We start from the raw sequence: 21634 nt of genomic DNA on the forward strand, positions 1-21634 counted from the left end.
AATACGGGTAGTTTTTCACCTACTACATAGACAATCTAATACTTTAAAAATTAGATATCTAGTTAACTTGAGGATGTATTATTTGTACTTAGAATGGACTCTGCTCATATACATGGTTGTAGTTTAATTGCAGTATAGTACTCTCATTCTTGAATTACCTTTTACTTTAATGTTTATTTCCATGTATTGAGGTATATATATTGATTATAGTTCTACATTAGGTTTTTATTGTTATTATGTTTATTATTGTCTGCCCCTGTGATCTCTTAACCAGCCATCATCTAGAACTCCTGCTGAGTCTACCTCTCACATCTGCTACAGCTGCTCGGTTTCTTCCTGACGAAGACACGTGGCAGGGAGGCGTAACGCATAGAGGCGGATCCAAGCGGCGTGTTACCATTTGGAACATGAGAGATACTGCTGGATTTTATGTCATGCTGCATTTCCTTATATGCTTGTTTTTTATTAATACAATGTGAGTGCAATTCCATAAGCTGGGTTAGTGCATTTATGTTATTAACTGAGATACCACACTATTGGAGAATATTTCCCTGTTTCCTGAGAGCTGTATGGAGTCACTTCCACTGGAGATGTTATGCCATTAAGGAGGATCTGAGTGGAGGACCATTATCTGGTGTGCAAGATTGATTTCCTATATACTATGTAGACCCAGTGGAGGCTGCTCCATAAGGGGCGCATTCGCGCTGCCCCCCCCATCCATGCAACCGCCCCCTAATCTACATGCAGGGATGCATGGATTCCAATGGGGTGGGGGTGTTTTTTTGAAGCATGTGCTGAGCCTTAGAGGGACACAGAGCTGACAGTCGCATGTAAGGTGGGACACAGGCGTTCCCCTAGGCTGCATTTACTAAAGAACACCGGATTAGGCATTTGGTAGCAAGGCTTTTAGCCAGACTACATCGCTCAGCAGTCAGTGTTCGTTTTTTGATACCTCACACCTTGTTGCTTTGCACTGTGGGTAGAAGAGGTTCAAGCACCCCAAGAACCAGAGGCACTAGGGGGTCTCGTTCAGGTTCTGAGGACCCCCTGTCTGCTACACCATCCCCTCCTGAGAGACCAGGGGCAGCTGGACAGGGAGAGCCATTGGGGTTAGGGGCTACACCTACAGCTGGCACTTCAGCCCCTGTGTACATTACACAAGAAGTTTTTTCCTCAACCATTACTGGATTAGAGAAAAGACTAATGGCCGTGATTACATCTTCACTTAGTGGAAGAAAACGCACAAGGCCTTCCTCTGCTCCCCAAGACCCTCAGACAGAGGAGCTCTGGGATAAAGGAGATGAATCCCTTTCAGAGGATCGGGATGGGACGGATGATTCCTCTTCGGAGGATTCAGGTGGAGAGGGACCCTCTGCGACTTCCCAAGAGGAGAAAGTCTTAGTGCAGATCCTCACTGGTTTGGTCCGCTCCACATTTAAGTTGCCCTTACCTGAAACTACTACAGAAACCTCTTCTGCTTTGGGGTCACTGAAACCTTTCCAAGCAGCACATGCTTTTCCTGTTCATAATTTACTTGAAAAGCTGCTTTATTCTGAGTGGGATCACCCAGATAAGCGATTTCTTCCGCCAAAAAAGTTTTCTACACTATCCTATGGAAGAAAAATTTATTAGGAGGTGGAGAATACCGGCCATTAGGGATGAGCTTCGAGTTCGAGTCGAACTCATGTTCTACTCGAACATTGGCTGTTCGCAAGTTCGCCGAACAGCGAACAATTTGGGGTGTTCGCGGCAAATTCGAATGCCGCGGAACACCCTTTAAAAGTCTATGGGAGAAATCAAAAGTGCTAATTTTAAAGGCTTATATGCAAGTTATTGTCATAAAAAGTGTTTGGGGACCCGGGTCCTGCCCCAGGGGACATGGATCAATGCAAAAAAAAGTTTTAAAAACGGACGTTTTTTCAGGAGCAGTGATTTTATTAATGCTTAAAGTCAAACAATAAAAGTGTAATATCCCTTTAAATTTCGTACCTGGGGGGTGTCTATAGTATGCCTGTAAAGGGGCGCATGTTTCCTGTGTTTAGAACAGTCTGACAGCAAAATGACATTTGGAAGGAAAAAACTCATTTAAAACTACCCGCGGCTATTGCATTGCCGACAATACACATAGAAGTTCATTGATAAAAACGGCATGGGAATTCCCCACAGGGGAACCCCGAACCAAAATTAAAAAAAAAAAAATGATGTGGGGGTCCCCCTAAATTCCATACAAGGCCCTTCAGGTCTGGTATGGATATTAAGGGGAACCCCAGCCAAAATTTAAAAAAAAAATTGACGTGGGGTTCCCCCTAAATTCCATACCAGACCCTTCAGATCTGGTATGGATTTTAAGGGGAACCCCGCGCCAAAAAAAAAAAAAAAAATGGCGTGGGGTCCCCCTAAAAATCCATACCAGACCCTTATCCGAGCACGCAACCTGGCAGGCCGCAGGAAAAGAGGGGGGGACGAGAGTGCGCCCCCCCCCCCTCCTGAACCGTACCAGGCCACATGCCCTCAACATTGGGAGGGTGCTTTGGGGTAGCCCCCCAAAACACCTTGTCCCCATGTTGATGAGGACAAGGGCCTCATCCTCACAACCGTGGCCGGTGGTTGTGGGGGTCTGCGGGCGGGGGGCTTATCGGAATCTGGAAGCCCCCTTTAACAAGGGGACCCCCAGATCCCGGCCCCCCCCTGTGTGAAATGGTAAGGGGGTACTTACCCCTACCATTTCACTAAAAAACTGTCAAAAATGTTAAAAATGACAAGAGACAGTTTTTGACAATTCCTTTATTTAAATGCTTCTTCTTTCTTCCTTCATCATCTTCTTCTTCTGGTTCTTCTGGCTCTTCTGGTTCTTCCTCCGGCGTTCTCGTCCAGCATCTTCTCCGCGGCGTCTTCTATCTTCTTCTCCTCGGGCCGCTCCGCACCCATGGCATGAGGGGAGGCTCCCGCTCTTCTCTTCATCTTCTTCTCTTCTTCATCTTCTTCTTCATCTTCTTCTTCATCTTCTTCTTCTTCTTCTCTTCTTCATGTCTTCTCCGGGCCGCTCCGCAGCCATGCTGTGGCATGGAGGGAGGCTCCTGCTGTGTGACGGCGTCTCTTCGTCTGACGGTTCTTAAATAACGGGGGGCGGGGCCACCCGGTGACCCCGCCCCCCTCTGACGCACGGTGACATGACGGGACTTCCCTGTGGCATTCCCCGTGACGTCACAGGGAAGTCCCGTCAAGTCACCGTGCGTCAGAGGGGGGCGGGGTCACCGGATGGCCCCGCCCCCCGTTATTTAAGAACCGTCAGACGAAGAGACGCCGTCACACAGCGGGAGCCTCCCTCCATGCCACAGCATGGCTGCGGAGCGGCCCGGAGAAGACATGAAGAAGAGAAGAAGAAGAAGAAGATGAAGAAGAAGATGAAGAAGAAGATGAAGAAGAGAAGAAGATGAAGAGAAGAGCGGGAGCCTCCCCTCATGCCATGGGTGCGGAGCGGCCCGAGGAGAAGAAGATAGAAGACGCCGCGGAGAAGATGCTGGACGAGAACGCCGGAGGAAGAACCAGAAGAGCCAGAAGAACCAGAAGAAGATGAAGAAAGAAAGAAGAAGCATTTAAATAAAGGAATTGTCAAAAACTGTCTCTTGTCATTTTTAACATTTTTGACAGTTTTTTAGTGAAATGGTAGGGGTAAGTACCCCCTTACCATTTCACACAGGGGGGGGGCCGGGATCTGGGGGTCCCCTTGTTAAAGGGGGCTTCCAGATTCCGATAAGCCCCCCGCCCGCAGACCCCCACAACCACCGGCCACGGTTGTGAGGATGAGGCCCTTGTCCTCATCAACATGGGGACAAGGTGTTTTGGGGGGCTACCCCAAAGCACCCTCCCAATGTTGAGGGCATGTGGCCTGGTACGGTTCAGGGGGGGGGGGCCGCACTCTCGTCCCCCCCTCTTTTCCTGCGGCCTGCCAGGTTGCGTGCTCGGATAAGGGTCTGGTATGGATTGTTAGGGGGACCCCACGCCGTTTTTTTTTTTTTTTTTTGGCGCGGGGTTCCCCTTAAAATCCATACCAGACCTGAAGGGTCTGGTATGGAATTTAGGGGGAACCCCACGTCAATTTTTTTTTTAAATTTTGGCTGGGGTTCCCCTTAATATCCATACCAGACCTGAAGGGCCTTGTATGGAATTTAGGGGGACTCCCACATCATTTTTTTTTTTAATTTTGGTTCGGGGTTGCCCTGTGGGGAATTCCCATGCCGTTTTTATCAATGAACTTCTATGTGTATTGTCGGCAATGCAATAGCCGCGGTAGTTTTAAATGTGTTTTTTCCTTCAAAATGTCATTTTGCTGTCAGACTGTTCTAAACACGGGAAACATGCGCCCCTTTACAGGCATACTATAGACACCCCCCAGGTATGAAATTTAAAGGGATATTACACTTTTATTGTTTGACTTTAAGCATTATTAAAATCACTGCTCCTGAAAAAACGGCCGTTTTTAAAACTTTTTTTTGCATTGATTCATGTCCCCTGGGGCAGGACCCAGGTCCCCAAACACTTTTATTGACAATAACTTGCATATTAGCCTTTAAAATTAGCACTTTTGATTATTCATGTTCGTGTCCCATAGACTTTAACGGTGTTCGCGTGTTCGAACGAATTTTTTTCCTGTTCGCATGTTCTGGTGCGAACCGAACAGGGGGGTGTTCGGCTCATCCCTACCGGTCATTGATGCGGCCATTTCCTCTGTAAATAGTAGTCTGACTTGTCCTGTAGACAACGCTCAGATCCTCAAAGATCCTGTGGATAAAAAGATGGACTTTTTATTGAAAGATGTTTTTTTCCTTAGCAGGATCAGTGGCCCAACCTGCAGTAGCAGCGATTGGAGTCTGTCAATACTTAAGAGACCATGTTAAGCAGGTCATCAAAGTATTACCTGAACAGCAGGCCCAGGGGTTTGCTAACCTTCCTGCGGCTTTATGCTATGTTGTTGACGCCATCAGAGATTCTATCGTGCAGACCTCTCGCCTCTCGCTTGGGTTGGTGCATATACGTAGAATCTTATGGTTAAAGAACTGGTCAGCCGAAGCACCATGTAAGAAGCTCCTGGCTGGGTTTCCCTTTCATGGTGAAAGGTTGTTTGGAGAGGACTTGGATAATTATATCAAGAGGATCTCCTGTGGGAAAAGCACTCTCTTACCTGTTAAGAAGAAGAGTAAGCGTCCCTCTTTTAAACTGACTCTTTCCCCAGCGCCAGGGGCATCAGCCTCCAGGCAGTCACGACGGTCTCCTCCGTCTGGAGCAAGAAACAAGAGTCAACCCCAGGGACACAAGAAATCCTGGAGGAAGAAGTCTTCTAGACAAGACACTAAGACCTCTTCATGAAGGGGCGCCCCGCTCGCTTGAGTGGGGGGAAAGACTGCTGCAGCTCTCAGGGCCCTGGCAGAAGGACTTCCAGGACAGATGGGTAATCTCCACGGTAACCTTAGGGTACAGACTGGAGTTCCAAGAGTTTCCCTCTCCTCGTGTCCTCAGATCCGGTGTTCCCAGAGAACCAGAAGAGAAGCAGTCGCTCCTTCTAGCGATAGAGCGACTTTTGTCGCAAGAGGTCATTGTGGGGGTTCCCACAAAGGATCAAGGATTGAGACTCTATTCCAATCTTTTTATGGTCCAAAAACCAAATGGGGACGTCAGACCCATTTTGGATTTAAGAGATCTGAATCGATTCCCGAGGATGCAGTCCTTCCGTTTGGAATCAATTCGGACAGTAGTCTCCATCCTGCAGGGAGGAGAATTTCTGACATCAATAGGCATCAGAGATGCAGGCCTACCTGTGCCCATTCTTCCTGCTCAACTGAAGTGTCTGCAGGCAAAGATCACTGCTCTAAGGGAGCTGATTCTGACAGTCAGGGCCAAGAAGGGTCCTTCTGTCCGCCTTTGTATGAGGCTGCTGGGGAAGATGGTGGCTTCATTCGAAGCAGTTCCCTACGCTCAGTTCCAGTCAGGACTGCTGCAACACAGTATTCTGTCGGCCTGGAATAAGAAGGTTCAGGCATTAGACTTTCCAATGCACCTGTCGCAGGCGGTGCGTCAGAGCCTCAGTTGGTGGCTCATACCCGAAAACCTGCAGAAGGGGAAATCCTTCCTACCGGTTGCCTGGGATCCTCTTGCAGGCAGGACGGATGCGTTGGTGATTCCGTGGCATCGGTTCTCACCGATTTATGCATTCCCTCCTATTCTGCTACTGCCACGGCTCCTTCGCAGACTCAGGCAAGAAGGGAAGTCGGCACTTCTGGTGGCCCCCGTTTGGCCCAGAAGAACCTGATAGGCAGAAATAGCAGGGATGACGGTGGGTTCCCAGTGGACCCTACCGGTACGCCCAGACCTGTTAGCTCAAGGTCCAGTGTTCCAGCCTGGCTTACAAATGCTAGTTTTGACGGGTGGGCTATTGAGACCCACATTCTGAAAAGTCGTGGGCTTTCAGGTCCTGTCATATCTACCTTGATCAATGCAAGGAAGCCAGCTTCCAGAATAATTTATCATAGAGTCTGGAAAGCTTATGTATCCTGGTGTGAATCCAGGGGTTGGCATCCCAGGAAATATGTCATAGGTAGAATTCTTGATTTTCTACAATTAGGATTAGAGATGAAGCTGGCCTTGAGTACCATCAAAGGCCAGGTCTCGGCCTTATCATTGTTGTTTCAACGGCCGCTTGCTTCGCATTCTCTGGTCCGAAACTTTATGCAGGGGGTGATGCGTCTTAATCCTCCGGTTAAGGCGCCCCTAAACCCCTGGGACTTGAACTTGGTTCTATCGGTGTTACAGAAACAACCTTTTGAACCAATACGTCAGATTCCTTTGGTCTTGCTGACGAGGAAACTAATATTTCTGGTAGCCACCTCTTCTGCTAGAAGAGTTTCAGAAATAGCAGCTCTTTCCTGTAAAGAGCCTTACTTGATTATACACAAGGATAGAGTGGTACTGCGCCCTCATCCTAGTTTTCTACCGAAGGTGGTTTCAGATTTTCATCTAAACCAAGACATTGTTCTGCCTTCCTTTTTTCTAGATCCCTGTTCTTCGGAAGAAAGGTCACTACATTCTTTGGATGTAGTAAGAGCAGTCAAGACCTATCTTGAGGCAACCGCTCAGATTCGCAAGACGGATGTCTTGTTCGTGTTGCCAGAGGGTCCCAATAGAGGACAGGCAGCGTCAAAGGCGACCATTTCTAAATGGATTCGACAATTGATTATTCAAGCTTACGGTTTGAAACGGAGGGTTCCCCCGTTTCAGATCAAGGCACATTCCACAAGGGCTATTGGTGCTTCTTGGGCAGTGCATCACCGGGCCTCTATGGCTCAGATCTGCAAGGCCGCAACCTGGTATTCAGTTCATACATTCACCAGATTTTATCAGGTGGATGTGAGAAGTCATGAGGATATCGCCTTTGGGTGTAGTGTGCTGCAAACAGCGGTACAGGGTCCTCAGGTCTGATAGCACCCTACCGGGTTGTGATCCCCCCCCCCTCAGTTGGCATTGCTTTGGGACATCCCATCAGTAATTACTGTGGCTCTGTGTCCCGTGATGTCCGAGAAAAGAAAATAGGATTTTTTATTACAGCTTACCTGTAAAATCCTTCTTTCGACGGACATCACGGGACACAGAGGTCCCGCCCCTCTTCTAATACACTTATATTGCTTTGCTACAAAAATGAGGTATCCCTGGAAGGGGAGGGGTTATATAGGGGGTTGAACTTACTGATTAGGGTGTGACCAGTGTCCAATACCTAGTGATACCCTATAACCCATCAGTAATTACTGTGGCTCTGTGTCCCGTGATGTCCGTCGAAAGAAAAGGATTTTACAGGTAAGCTGTAATAAAAAATCCTATTTTTCCAGCAGGACTTGCCACCTGCCCACACTGCCAAAAGTACCAATACCTGGTCACATGATCATGGGATCACTGTACTTGATTGGCCAGCAAACTCGTCTGACCTAAACCCCATAGAGAATCTATGGGGTATTGTCAAGAGGAAGATGAGAGACACCAGACCCATCAATGCAGAAGAGCTGAAGGCCGCTATCAAAGCAACCTGGGCTTCCATAACACCTCAGCAGTGCCACAGGCTGATCACCTCCATGCCACGCCGCATTGATGCAGAATTCATGCAAAGGAAGCCCCGACCAAGTATTGAGTGAATACTGTACATGGACAGACTTTTCACTAAGCCAACAATTCTATATTAAAAATCCTTTTATTCATTGGTTTTATGTAATATTCAAATTTTCTGAGATACTGAATTTTGGGTTCACTTTTTGAATTAAATTACTGAAATAAATTCATGCATATAGGGCACAACACTAATTTTTGTTACACTAGATAATTATAAAATACCTACCTTAATTCCTGCAGGTTGCAGCTTGGATGTCTGATTATATCACAAAGAATTTTTACACCAGAAACATCTATGTAATTTTCGCTCAGATCAAGACAAGTGAGTGACTTGTTTTTACTCATAAATGAGCCGATAGAAGCACAGGAAGATTCATTAAGACCACAACGAAAAAGTCTGTAAACAGAGGAGAAAAGATAGTTATTGTGGAAATATGGTCACAATAAAAAATGAAAAAAATCTCCAAAGCTTCCTAGATTAGATTATAATATTTCAATAAAAGAGAGGTATGGTAAAGCTCTTCTTCTCTTGTGGGTTACAAGGGTGCACTTACTTTTTGCTTTCCTGTACCCCAGAGTCAGTTGATAACAGACTATTGTCTGCCATCAGAGCCTCATCACAGAGTCTCTCCAGGCTCCAGAAGGATCTGGACCTTATTGTCAGGATCCACCCAGCTGCCTGATTGACAGCTGGTTCCGACTTTCACCGTGCGACTGAGAGCTGAAGGTAGCTGCTCCCGTCCCCTCTCCAGCCCAGCGCTTCAGCTGGCAGGGTAGAATGGAGAGTGGTGACTGACAGTCACCGCTCTCCGTTCTGAGCTGACCAAGAACTAAGCGATCAGTGGTCATGTGATCTCTCAGTTCTCTGGCTTAGAGCCGATGTGGGACAGTATAGATGTTTGCCTTTTTTTAAATAAGAAATGTAAGAAAGAGGAGTGAAAAGGTCAAAGAAAAAAAAAAGGGCTGAAGAAGATGATCCTTCAATGCAGATGAAAGACAACTGAGACTACAAGGAAACACTGAGCAGCTGGCAGAATCGGAACACTAGTTTGAGGATCACTACAGAACAATACAAAGATTCCTCTTACGTTAGTTCTTCTATTTTGCTGTGTGACTTGACCAACCACGATAAGTTTTCCGAATCCTTCCTCCAAGGATCACAGTGGATTAAATAATTAAAAGTTTTTTCTTTTTCCAGGCAGTCTTCGCCACCTTTTCTGTGAAATTGGCTCATTTGGGGAAAACGACAATGCTGAAAACTGAAGACAATAAATTACAGAGATTAGTATTGAGAATGCATTTTCTTTGCTGAAAAGAAAAAAGATGTAACCTTAAAGTGGTTGTAAAGTCTATTTATTTTTCGAAAATAATAAACATGTTATACTGAATTTTGCCAGGTATTGCACAGAGCAGCCCTGATCCACCACCTCTGGTGTTCCCCATTCTTGGTTCCTCCTCTTCTATGCGTACCACCATAGCAAGCCGTTTGCCATTGGGGGTGCACATGTGGGCTCACTCCCGAACCAGGCTGTGCATCCATAGACACACACACAACATGGCTTGGCCCCGCCCTCTCCTAACAAGATTTGATTCATAGCAGCAGAAGCCAATGGCTCCTGCTGCTGCCTCTGTGTCTTGGGAGGAGAGCAAGAGACCAACATCACTGCAGACGGGCTCAGGACTGGATCAAGAAAAGACTAAGTATAAGGGAGGTAAGGGGGCTATACAAATGCTGGGGCATTTTTTTACCCTAATGTAGGGAATGCTTTAAGGTAAAATATGTCTTAGGCCACTTTCACATGGGTAGGACTCCACTTTGATCAGCAGGAGATCTGTCCGCTGTTTACAGCTGAAGTTGAAGTCATTAGATATGTGCAGAATGGATAATTTTGTTTCGTTTTGGATAGATTTCTTATGTTAGTAATTTCATTTTTATGAGCCATTTCGGAATTTGTTTAGTTTAGTTTCATTTAATTTCATTTTGTTTATTAATTTTCTAACGAATTACAAATTTTCTGACCAATTGGAATTCTGTGAAATGAAAAATAGCTGGTTGTTAAGGAATGGGGCCAGGCAGCCTCCTGCCATGTCCTCAATAGGGATGAGCATCGAGTTCGAGTCGAACTCATGTTCAACTCGAACATCGCATGTTCGACCATTCATCGAATTGTGAACGTTATGGGCCGTTCGCGCCAAATTCGAGTGGCGCGCCATGGCCCATAATTCACAGTGCATTGCTTGCTGATGATTGGCCAAGCATGCACTATGACCCGCATGCTTGGCCAATCACAGCGCCGTGTGTACAGAGAGCTGTAATTGGCCAAAGCCAGGGTGGCTTTGGCCAATTATGGCTCAGGGGGTTTAGTACACGCCCCACACTATATAAGGCTGCCTGCGTGGCGGCCTTGTGTAGTGTGTTTCGGCGGTGGAGAGATAGACAGAGAGACAGTGTCATTTGATTTAAGTTAGATAGAGTAGGTAGGCGAGTCAGTTAGTTGCACTTACAGAGTATTATGTATATATATATATATATATATATATATATATATATATATATATATATATATATATATACACTGTATTCAGTTGAGCTAGATCCGTTCCTGTTACTCTATTCCTACTGACAGGCAGGCAGGTGTTTTTACAGTATTTACAGCTAACCTGAAGAAAATTGCTGGTGTTCTTCTGATCCTATTAGTACCACAGGCAGGCAGCTGTGGTATTTACAGTTAGTGTACTGTGTTCTCTGCACAGTGTGCACCTAAAGCTACCTGAAGAAAATTGCTGGTGTTCTTCTGATCGTATTTTTAGTACCACAGGCAGGCAGCTACAGTATTTACAGTTAGTGTACTGTGTCCTCTGCACAGTATGCACCTAAAGCTACCTGAAGACAATTGCTGGTGTTCTCATACTAATAATACTACAGACAGGCAGTTGATTCTGCTAGCTGCAGTATCAGTATATATATCTATATATATATCTATATATATATCTATATATATAGATATATATATATATAGATATATATATAGATATATATATCTATATATATATCTATATATATATCTATATATATAGATATATATATATATATATATATATACACACATCCCAGCTTTGTGCAGCTACATCTCACTGCAGGCCATTAATAGCCTGCACCATAGACATATTATCACAATTAAAACAGATCTCCTGAGAACCCCAAAGCTCCACTGCAAGGACTATCAGAAACAGTTCCAAAAGTGCCAAATTCCTGGTAAACCCAGCCTCTCACCATTCCAATGGCCATGGGCTCGCACTCCACTGCCCCCAAAATATGCGCCATAACCCGCCGATTCTGCGGCTTCAGTAAATAGCTCCAAATCAAAACTGGACATAGTTTAGACATCCACACCGACCTGCCATTATAAGAATCCAAAAAGGATTCCCACACTCGCAGATCCGGCCTATGTTCCTGGGTCAGGCGAATGTGATGCCCCGGAGCCTGAACCACCCACTGTAGCAGCCGCCAGCCGGCGGTTAAAAACCCTGCCCATCACCATTATCCGACAAGCAAAGTTGAGTTTCCCTAGCAGCGACTGAAGTCGACACAGGGTCAATTTTCCAGCTCCCCGCGCTGAAACCGCCGCCTCCCGCAAGTCAGTCAACTTGTCTTCCAGGAGGCGGCATTCCATGGCCACAGTGTCAATCAAAATCCCCAGAAAACTCAGGACCGTACCCGGACCTTCCGTTTTGTCTGCTGCTAGTGGAATGCCAAAGCGTTCCGCCATGTGCTGAAGAGTAGCTAACAAAATCCTACACTGATTAGAAGCGGCCGGCCCTATACACAAAAAATCATCCAAGTAGTGGATGATGGACGGAAGCCCGGTCACCCCCCTGACCACCCACTCAAAAAATGAACTAAGAGTTTCAAATAAGGAACACGAAATGGAGCACCCCATGGGCAAACATTGATCAATGAAATAACACCCCTGCCACTTACAACCCAACAAGTGAAAACTGTCGGGATGTACCAGCAACAAGCGAAAAGCGGATTCAATATCCATTTTTGGCAATAAAGCTCCCCAGACCATAGACCCGAACTCAATGCAACGCAGTATCGAAAGAAGTGTATGAAACGGAACACAGACCGGGATCTATGGACTCATTCACCGAACCCCCCCGGGATAGGACAAATGATGGATCAACCTAAACTTGTTGGGTTCCTTCTTGGAGACCACCCCCAAAGGAGAAACCACCAAATTATCCAGCGGCGAAGAGGCGAACGGACTCGCCATGCGGCCCAGCTCAACCTCTTTTGCTAATTTTGCGGACACCACTTCTGGGCGAGCCAACGCGGACCTCGAATTGTCCGAAGGTTGGGGGGGTGAGTAAGCCTACACGGAATACGACAAGCCTCGTTGAATTCCGAAGCCTGTAGTTCCATTGCCTCCCTCTTTGGATACCTACTTAGAAATGGACGCATCCTTGCTATGCTCACCTGAGCCCTCCCTTTTTCCTGCAAGCTCCCCCGTTCTGCCCTTGCCTCTTTGTGTACATCTATTGAGAGTATGGGAGCCCCCGCAGCCGGAGCACTCGTGTTTAAATTTCCTTCGTTAAACACCCAACAACACCCCTTACGTTTGTTGGCCGACTGATCAGAGGAAGAAGATCTGCCGGCCCTTGACTGAAAAACGAAGTCCCAGCCCGCGCTGAGGTCATGAGCCTCATCCAAAGAACAATGTCTTTGTGGTACCAGCGCAAAGACAGGCGTAGGGCCTTGCGCTGACAGAATTGCTCATCGTACCTGAGCCAGGCCAGATCCCAATAAACGCGATAAGCTTCCCTGATCTCATCCAAATAGCAAAAGAGAACAGAGCAATTCTCCGGCACCCTTTCCTCTATATGACCAAGGACAGAGCCTGTATCTCCTCTTCTCCTCCTCCTCCTTCTTACTGTCATCTAACTTACCTCTATCCAGATTAAATTTTTCCAGCGGAAGCAGGGAAAAAATTTAGACGCACTCACCCCTCCAAATTTTTTCCCGCACTTCCTGCTTGAGGTGGGCTCCCAGCGGCCCCTCGAAACAAACGTACACCTCACATTTGGCCGAGTCCGCCAAACGAACCAGGTCCACCTCCTTATCTAGCGCCTTACCTTGTCCGCCGTACCATCCTCCCTTACTACTGGCACTTGCACCACCCCCACTTCCGAGACAGTTGGTGCCCCAGTTGGTGCCCCTGAAACTGCTTGCGATGGACTGGACAATGTCCAGGTCCCCTCTGTTAATGTACCGCCGGCCACCACCAGAGGCCCCGGTACACTTGTACCCACATCAGGATGGGGAACCCAAGCCGCCATGGGCAACCCAGGCCGCCATGAGCAAACCCAGCACCTGGTAACGAGGCCAGCCGCCCCAAAATGTCTTTCAAATCCTGCGTGCCAGACCCTGACCTCCCAGACTCCACCGCCACACCAGTCCCTGACACAGACACACCATTCCACACCCCCCCAGAACCCGTTCCCCCAACCACAGGCACAGACATGGAAGACAAAGAGGGTTGGCCTAACAGCCAGGCTGCCGCGGAATTGGACCTCCACAAGCCGTCACCGTGCTCTCCACCGCTGCTGACACCTCCACTGGTTCCTTTTCACTCTCATCTTCCAGCTCCCCTTCAGATAGGGTAGCGTCCTCACGATCATATGTGCAGCCCCAGCCCGTTGCACCAGAAGTCTGATGGGTGCCACTGGGGCCGTTCGTGATGTCACCACTAGCCATTTTCCAGGAGGGCCCAGGCTGTTCCCCATCATTGACCAGCTGGGCACTCGCCCCTGCTGGGCGGGACGAAGCCGCTTTCCCCGCTCCTCTCGCCGTCCTACCCTGGACCCTACCAGCTACAGTTTCGCCATCAGGCCCCCACTCTCCCACCGGGTCCGACGTGGCAGGGACACCGGCTTCTCCAGGTACCAGGCCTGTTCCCGAGGACCAGCCTCTCCCCACCGAGCCACCCGGGTGGCCACATTCCCAGGCACCGCACTGTGAAGCTGACCAGTTGTTGAGGGATGGGCCACGCCGGCCCTTTCCACCCCATCCTGTGAGTCCTGCCAAGGCAGAGGATTCCTCCCGGGCCGCACTGACACCGCGTGGGACCGGTGTTTCTGTGCAGGGACCGGAGGGTCCCTGGAGGTAGCCTTAGGAGTCCCACACTCCTAAGGTGGCGCTGGACCCTGGGAGATACTTCCGGGCTGAGGCGCTCTGCAGGCCTGGACCTCCGAGCCCATGTCACAGCGGGGGGTGCAGGGACCTCACCCCCTTGTCTGCCTCCCGTGAGCAGTCCTCCGACCTGGGCGTGCAGCCCGTCGGTGCCATGCGTCGCTGCTGCTGTCCATAACTGGGCCATTAGAGTCTCTATGCCCCCAATGCTAAGGATGAAACGAACGGAGCGTAGCTGGGGAGAGAAGCTGCTTACCCTCTCTCTCCCTTGTGGTGACTGCCCCTCCTCTTCCTCTCCGGCTCACTTCCTCCCCCCAGCTCCACCCCTATTCCCCATACAACACTGAACAACCCTTCTTCCTAGACCCTCCCCCTTTACAAAGTTGTCTGTGCCAAAATGTAAACAAAATTAAAATCAAATTTTTTTCCTTGCAGACTGCTTAAATGAAGCTAGCAAAATGTGACTAAAAGTGCACCAATATTCAGAACAAGGATCCTTGATTACATGAGCGTGCTTGTTTGCGCAAAAATGTGCATGGGCACATTGAACATTTCTGCACATGCATATGTATAAACACACACTCCCGATTAAAGACTTGGCACCAGAGGGCCTATTTGCTGAAACAAGGAGGTTGCTTTATGATCTTCAGCTGTTCTCTCTAACCTGAATTTCTATTTATTCCTGATATTCATTTGATAACCTGGCTTGTCTCTGGATTATTCTCTGCTCTGAACTCCTATTGTGACCCGGCTTGTTTCTGACCTTGGCTCATCGGTCTACCCATTCCTGAACTCAGCTTGCTCCCCGACCATGATCCTGCTGATTATCTGTTGCTGACCTTAGCTTTCTTCCTGACCATTAGTGATAGGATGAACATAACCGGGTTAGGTTCAAGGGGGGTTCGGCAAACACCAGTAAAGTTCTGGTGCTAAATCTGAACCCCATTGTAGTTAGTGGGAACTATGTGTTAAAAAAAAACAAAACATTTTACTAGGCTAAAAGGGCAAAGGATTCTCAAACAAATGACGTGGGGACTGGACACTGCCCTGGCTAACATATACCAAAGCAAAGAATAAATATATATAAAAATCTGTTTAGCTGGGAGCAGAGATTTTAGTTTTATGTTTAAAGTGAAACCTTACAAATGTAAAACCTCATCGAACCCACCTTTGAAGTTACATATTTGCATGATGTATACAAACTAAGCTGCCAGTAAAATGGCTGCTTCAGGCCTCTTAGTTCTCTTTGTACACAAAGTGACCGGAGATTCTATTCAACTATAACATCCTTATCTTAGTTGAGGGTCTGGTAAAGATTTTAATGGGGTACCCCAAAAGAAAAGAAAAAAAAAGCACGATGTTCCCATTTAGTTCATACCATGGCCATAGTTAGGCAATTATATTACCCCTTATCCCAGGCCCTTTGATTCCCTGACATGCAAGTCAAAAGACCAGTTGAAGTAAGTGGTTGCTAGGGATACAACAGGTGTAAGCACCCACTGCTTCCTTAGCAACCAGTAACAGCAGAAAGTTGTAGCGTTCATCTGTTCTGAATGCCCTAAATGTTTCGTTTTTGGATGAACAACCTAACAGCTAGCATTTGGTTTGAATTTGTGTTCAAGCCGAACACTCAGCTCATCCCTACTGACCATGCCTCTGCCTTCTGTCCTGCCTGAAACATGCCTTCTGGGTTGTAGCCCCTCTCTGCCAAGTTACCTAACAGAAATAACTGTAAACTAGACTCTTGGCCACCATGCCACTTTGTGCCCTTCACTCCCTGTGACCATTTTTCAAGGGTTTTTGGACCAGAGCTGTCTCGTCACTATAGCCTCTAGCCAGGTACATGATAGCATTTTTCTAAAATGTCCTCATGTTGACAAAGCCAAAACTTCCAATTTCACTCTATAAAAGAATTTACCTCTATAAAAGCCTTGGATATCTTCAAGAGAACGTTATTTTTGATTTTGTTTGACATTTGGTTATTATGATGTTGTCACAATCACTTACCAAAGTTTCTGACATTTGTGTAGGGATGGGGACAACCTCTCTGCATACTTGGGTCCCATTGTAAGACAGTTTAATTCGAGAGACTTAAAACTGTCGCATGTGTTTAGGCAGTAGCTCAGCTCTTCTAAACAATTCCTGAATGAACTGGAGTAGTCATTCAAATCTCCTAATTCCAAACCTGAAATATAGGTCATAATTCCTGATATGAAATCCTCATCCTGAGTCTCATACAGGCAGAGAATGGCCTCAGCAGTATTAAAGTGCGAGCTCTGTCCCAGAAACCATTTTTTTATTGCAAATCTATAAGGGAAGGAGAATTTAATTCCCGTTGACTTTAAGTACTCCTTAACCACCTGTTGATTTAAGAGTCCAAACAGGAATTGCACAGCCACTGTTAAGTGTGGGTGATGTTTGCAGAGTGATGAGAAGGAGTCCCCTTTACAGATCTCAGGGAGAGAAGGGTCTTCTTCATTATCTCCAGACTCACTCTCCAGCCCATAGTACAAAGCAGCAAAAAACTCCTGTACACTCAGGTGGACAAAGCTGTAGCAGGTCTGGTTGTCAACATTTAGGTGGAAGATGTTCTCATTCAGAAATACAGATTCAGCTTCAGATACAGAAAGTCCATGTCTTTCCAGATCTTCTTCCTCAAACAAGATTTGTTGGTTCAGGACTCCCTCTTTAGCTAGAGCACATAGCTTCTTCAGGGAGGTATCTACAGGAAGGTCCCGGCCATGGTGCTTTATTAAACTCTTCAGGTAGAGGAGATAGAGTGAAGTGGCTGTTTTGCAGGGATTTAATTCACAGTCCTTTTGTATTTCTTGCTTCATTACAGTGCATACAATCCAGCATATCATAGGGACAGCACACATGGTCAGCAGAATGTCGTTGTTTTTTATCACACTGAGAACTTTATCTGCTTCATCTTTATTTTTAAAGAAGCTGTAGAGAAAACGGACACGGTTTTCCCCTGTGAATCCGAGGATCTCCACACAGCGTGAATCTTTAAAAAATGTTTTCAGATTCTCCAGGGCCAGCGGCCTTGTGGTGATGATCAAATGAGAGTCTTTGAGGATCTGCTTTTTGAGTAGACTTTGAATAAGTGTCTCCTTGTTGGTTTCTTTAGAAAGATCCTTATAAACCTCAGACTCCTTCTCTACAGTCCACTTCAGTTCATCAAAACCATCAATTATAAAGAGAAGATTTCTGTGATTTCTGAAATCCTTCAGAAGCTGCTCCAGGTGATCATCTGAAAACTGTTGGCGGCAGGCTCTGGTTAAAAGTCCAGCAAGGTTTATGTCTCCATTGACTTTGTTGATTTCGGTACAGCTCACATAGAACAGGAAATTAAACTTGCCTTCGTAGAGATTTCCAGAGGCCCAGTCCATCATAATCTTCTTGGAGGTCATTGTCTTACCAATCCCAGCAGGTCCTTGTAACACCACAATCTTTGGGACAAAGTTGTGTTCATCGGGATCAAACAAACCCTGGATTGTGGTTGATGAACGTTTATCAGAAGATTTTATCCTCATGCTCTCTAGATGTTTCTTGCCTAAAGATGTTATTTCATACTTCTTTCCTTCTTTATTCTGGGGTCCCATTATCAGAAGTAACTCAGTATATCTATCCTGTAGGTAAATGGCCTCCCCTAACCGGGAATTGTATTCTGTAAATCGCTGGTAACTCTCCTTCACAGATTCCATGTATTCTTTCCTCCATTCTGGTTAAAGATAAAAGAAAAGTGTTAATTGGACACATAAGGAATAATATTTGGAAAAAAAAATGTTTATATATATGTAGCAAGGTCCCAGGCCTCCTTTAGTCTAATGAGAACCTCCAGAGCCAAAGATAGCTGACATCCTTTTGTATAGAGTGGGTTGCATGGCATAGTGGGTGTAAGGCTAGGTAGATTCTTCTTGAATGCAAAGAGATTTATTTTCTCTTGAACAGAACTGTGGGAGAGAGGGTTTAGGGCCAGGACACCTTTAGGTAGTTGCAATGTCAATTAGCCGACTCCGAGACTTCTACAGGTAGACAACCAATGCAGGTAAACGCATCCAGCAAGACACCACATCTGCATGTGTAGGAGCGCTGTCTCCTATGGCAATAGTCTTAGAACAGTTCCTAATGCAAGTTGTAATAAACTCCTTTACTTTTTATATAGTCACTTCTTGTATATTCTCAGCCCACTGAGCTCCCAGTCTCTCTCACTAGACTTGTTGATTCACTACCACTGAATCCCGTGAGCTCTTCTAATCTTCTTACTTTAGTATCTTCCTCTAGTATCTTCCTCAAGTGTCACCCACGCTTCCCTGCTGGGTCCCTGGCTTGGCACTCCAGATACTCTTCAAGCGTCATCCCACTGTCTGGGTCCCTGGCTTTGCACCTGCTGAAGTTTCCCGATTCTTCACCATCCCCGGTGGGTGAGAATACTGCACCCGGTACTCGCTTCAGCTACTCACAGTGGTCCCCGGTAACAAGGTGGTTGGTCCCTAAGTGGCAACAGCTTCCCCTCTACCTCTGACCACATCAGGTTCTTGGGCCGGCAGAACCGTCACTTCTGGTTGAACTGCAAGCTGCAATCCCAACCCTACGCTGCTCTCTTGCTTCTGGATAGGCCCTCAGACAGACTAGCAGCCAGATGTCCCCGGGATAGGCCCAAGCTCCAGCCTAGCAGCCCAGGCAGCACAACACACGTCCACCCAGACAGCCATCCAGGTGGCACGGAAGAAACCCTGATCACCTGACCTCACCCAAATATATAGGTTCTTCCAGCAGGCCAAGGGATTTAAGAAAACCCCTGCCCATTGGCTGAGATACCCCATATACTCCTAATCTGTCCTTGCTTTGTTCTTGTCTTATGTCCCCAGGTACTTGGCCACCTAGCGGCACAAGAAGTGCAGCAATTCCAGAATTAAGGTGGAATCAATTGATCCCTAACAATAGGCCAAGGCAAATACACCTGGCAGGTAAATTTAGGAGCAACCCTGCCTAAACATCAGGGTGCTACATATATATATATATATATATATATATATATATATATATATATATATATATATACACACACACTGTATATTTCAAGTACCCATTAGTGCCTGCATTATAGAACTGTACTTTGTAGATTGATCCAGGAGCACCTAAGCAATGGGCACTCCAAAACACAAATAGCAGCTTCAGGTTGCATGAGTTTGCACTCCCCATCCTCATGTAGTGCCTCACTTCTGATTGATCATTATGATGGACTAGCTCACTGAACCATAGTAAGTTATGGGAGGCATATATAAGTGTTTCCCAGGATTTGGGGTTCTCGTGTATCCATAAGAGATACAGTATGTACACATATGTGCAGGCACCATAGGGGCTTTCTGTTCAATTGTGGCAGCAGTATGGGACATTTTTATTTTTTTTTATAGGTCCATGTTTACTAACCTGCTAATATGTCTTCACATTTTATCTTCTTCAGTTTGGCTGCAAAAAAATATTCATTATATTATTATACAGGAAGTAAGGCATGTGCAGGAGAAGAGATTAAAGTGATTGTAAAGTCTCAGTTTAAATCCACTGTTGCAGTGGATTTGCACAGAGCAGCTTGGATCCTCCTCTTCTCGGGTCCGTATTTGGTGCTCCTGGCCCCTCCCTCATGTTGAGTGCCCCCTCAGCCAGCAGCTTGCTATGGGGGGCACCTGAACCGAGCTGCAGCTCCTTGTGTCCATTCAGACATGGAGCTGCCGCTTTGGCCTCACTCCCTCTGTCTCCCCATTGGCTAACTGACTGACACTGATCCATGCCTTCCCCTAGTAAAAGGACCTCTCACAGTTTAGTAAAAAACTGGTTAGGCACACAGTTAACCCTTTGATCGCCCCTGGTGTTAACCCCTTCCCAGCCAATGTCATTAGTGCAGCGACACCGCAATGTCGCATTCCCGCCTGCAAGTCGCTGATCGCCAATACTAGTAAAAATAAATAAATGGATGCAAATTCCCAAAAAAATCCCCTATTTTGTAGACGCAATAACTTTTGCGCAAACCAATCTATATACACTTATTGGGATTTTTTAACCAAAAATATGTAGCAGAATACATATTAGCCTAAATTGATGAATAAATTTGATTTTTTTTTTCAATTTTTATTGGATGTTTTATAGCAGAAAGTAAAAAATATAGTTTTTTATTTGTTGCTCTTTTTTTTGTTTATAGCACAAAAAACTGCAGAGGTGATCAAATTCCACCCAAAGAAAGCTCTATTTGTACGGAATAAAGGACATCAATTTTCCTTGGGTACAGCATCGCACGACCGTGCAATTGTAAGTTAAAATAACGCAGTGCCGTATCGCCAAAAATGGGCTGGTCATGGGGGGGGGTAAATCTTCCGGAGGTCAAGTAGTTAAGTTTGTAATATCCTTTTGTTATATTCACTAATTTTAGAATGATGTTTTCTTGGAATTTGTTTTGTATATTTAGATTTAATTTGGCTATTTCAGAAGATTGGCTATATTAGTTTTAACGTGTTAATGCGTTATTTTGGGAGATTACGTATTCACTCCTAGTCATCCCTGCTAGTCCAACACACATACAGAAATAGAATGAGCTGATTTTTTTTTTTTTTTTTAATAATGAAAAATGTTAATGCAAAAAAAAAAAAAATTGATCTGAATCAATTTGGATCCTTCGTTATGTCAGTACCTTATTTTGGATGCTTCAAACATTAAAGGGGTTGTAAACCCTCATGTTTAGGATGCATTAAGGTGAAAAAACATCTGACAGTTACTGCCCCCCCCAGCCCCCCCTGTTTTACTTACCTGAGCCCTGGAAAGTCCCGCGTCGAGAATGAGCTGGATCTTTGGATAGATTGATAGCAGTGCAGCCATTGGCTCCCGCTGCTGTCAATCAAATCCAATGACGTGGGCGCCGGAGGGGCGGGGCCGAGTCCTGCACTCGGCGGCTATGGACGCTGAATGCAGGACTCGGGAGCACGCCCGCAAGGTAACTCCCTTGGGAGAACGCTTCCCATAGGGGGTTATCTGAAGTGGGGAGGAGCCGCGTGAGCCACCGAGGGACCCCAGAAAACGGCATTCGGGGCCACTCTGTGCAAAACAAGCTGCACAGTGGAGGTAAGTATGACATGTTTGTTATTTTTTTTTTTAATTGAACCTTTAGTATCACTTTAACAAAATGCCCAAACTATTGTATCATGTCATACAAATGAATATCAATGAATTAAAAAAAAAAATATATATATATATATAAATTATTTTGGAAATACTGAAATTCTATACTATTCT

General features: G+C 46.1%; 1 protein-coding gene across 1 annotated transcript in view; it reads right to left on the reverse strand.

Annotated features, from left to right (window-relative positions):
- LOC141133778 (NACHT, LRR and PYD domains-containing protein 3-like) overlaps positions 1-21634 on the reverse strand; it is a 115608-nt gene that overhangs the window by 81994 nt on the left and 11980 nt on the right. The window contains exons 4-7 of the mRNA XM_073623334.1: positions 19784-19822; positions 16352-18071; positions 9240-9410; positions 8378-8548 (exon numbers count right to left, since the gene is read on the reverse strand). Coding sequence (XP_073479435.1) covers positions 8378-8548; positions 9240-9410; positions 16352-18071; positions 19784-19822 — 2101 coding nt within the window. The remainder of the gene's footprint in view (positions 1-8377; positions 8549-9239; positions 9411-16351; positions 18072-19783; positions 19823-21634) is intronic.

Source organism: Aquarana catesbeiana, linkage group LG03 (assembly GCF_042186555.1).
Source record: "Aquarana catesbeiana isolate 2022-GZ linkage group LG03, ASM4218655v1, whole genome shotgun sequence".
NCBI classification, from domain to species: Eukaryota; Metazoa; Chordata; class Amphibia; order Anura; family Ranidae; genus Aquarana; species Aquarana catesbeiana.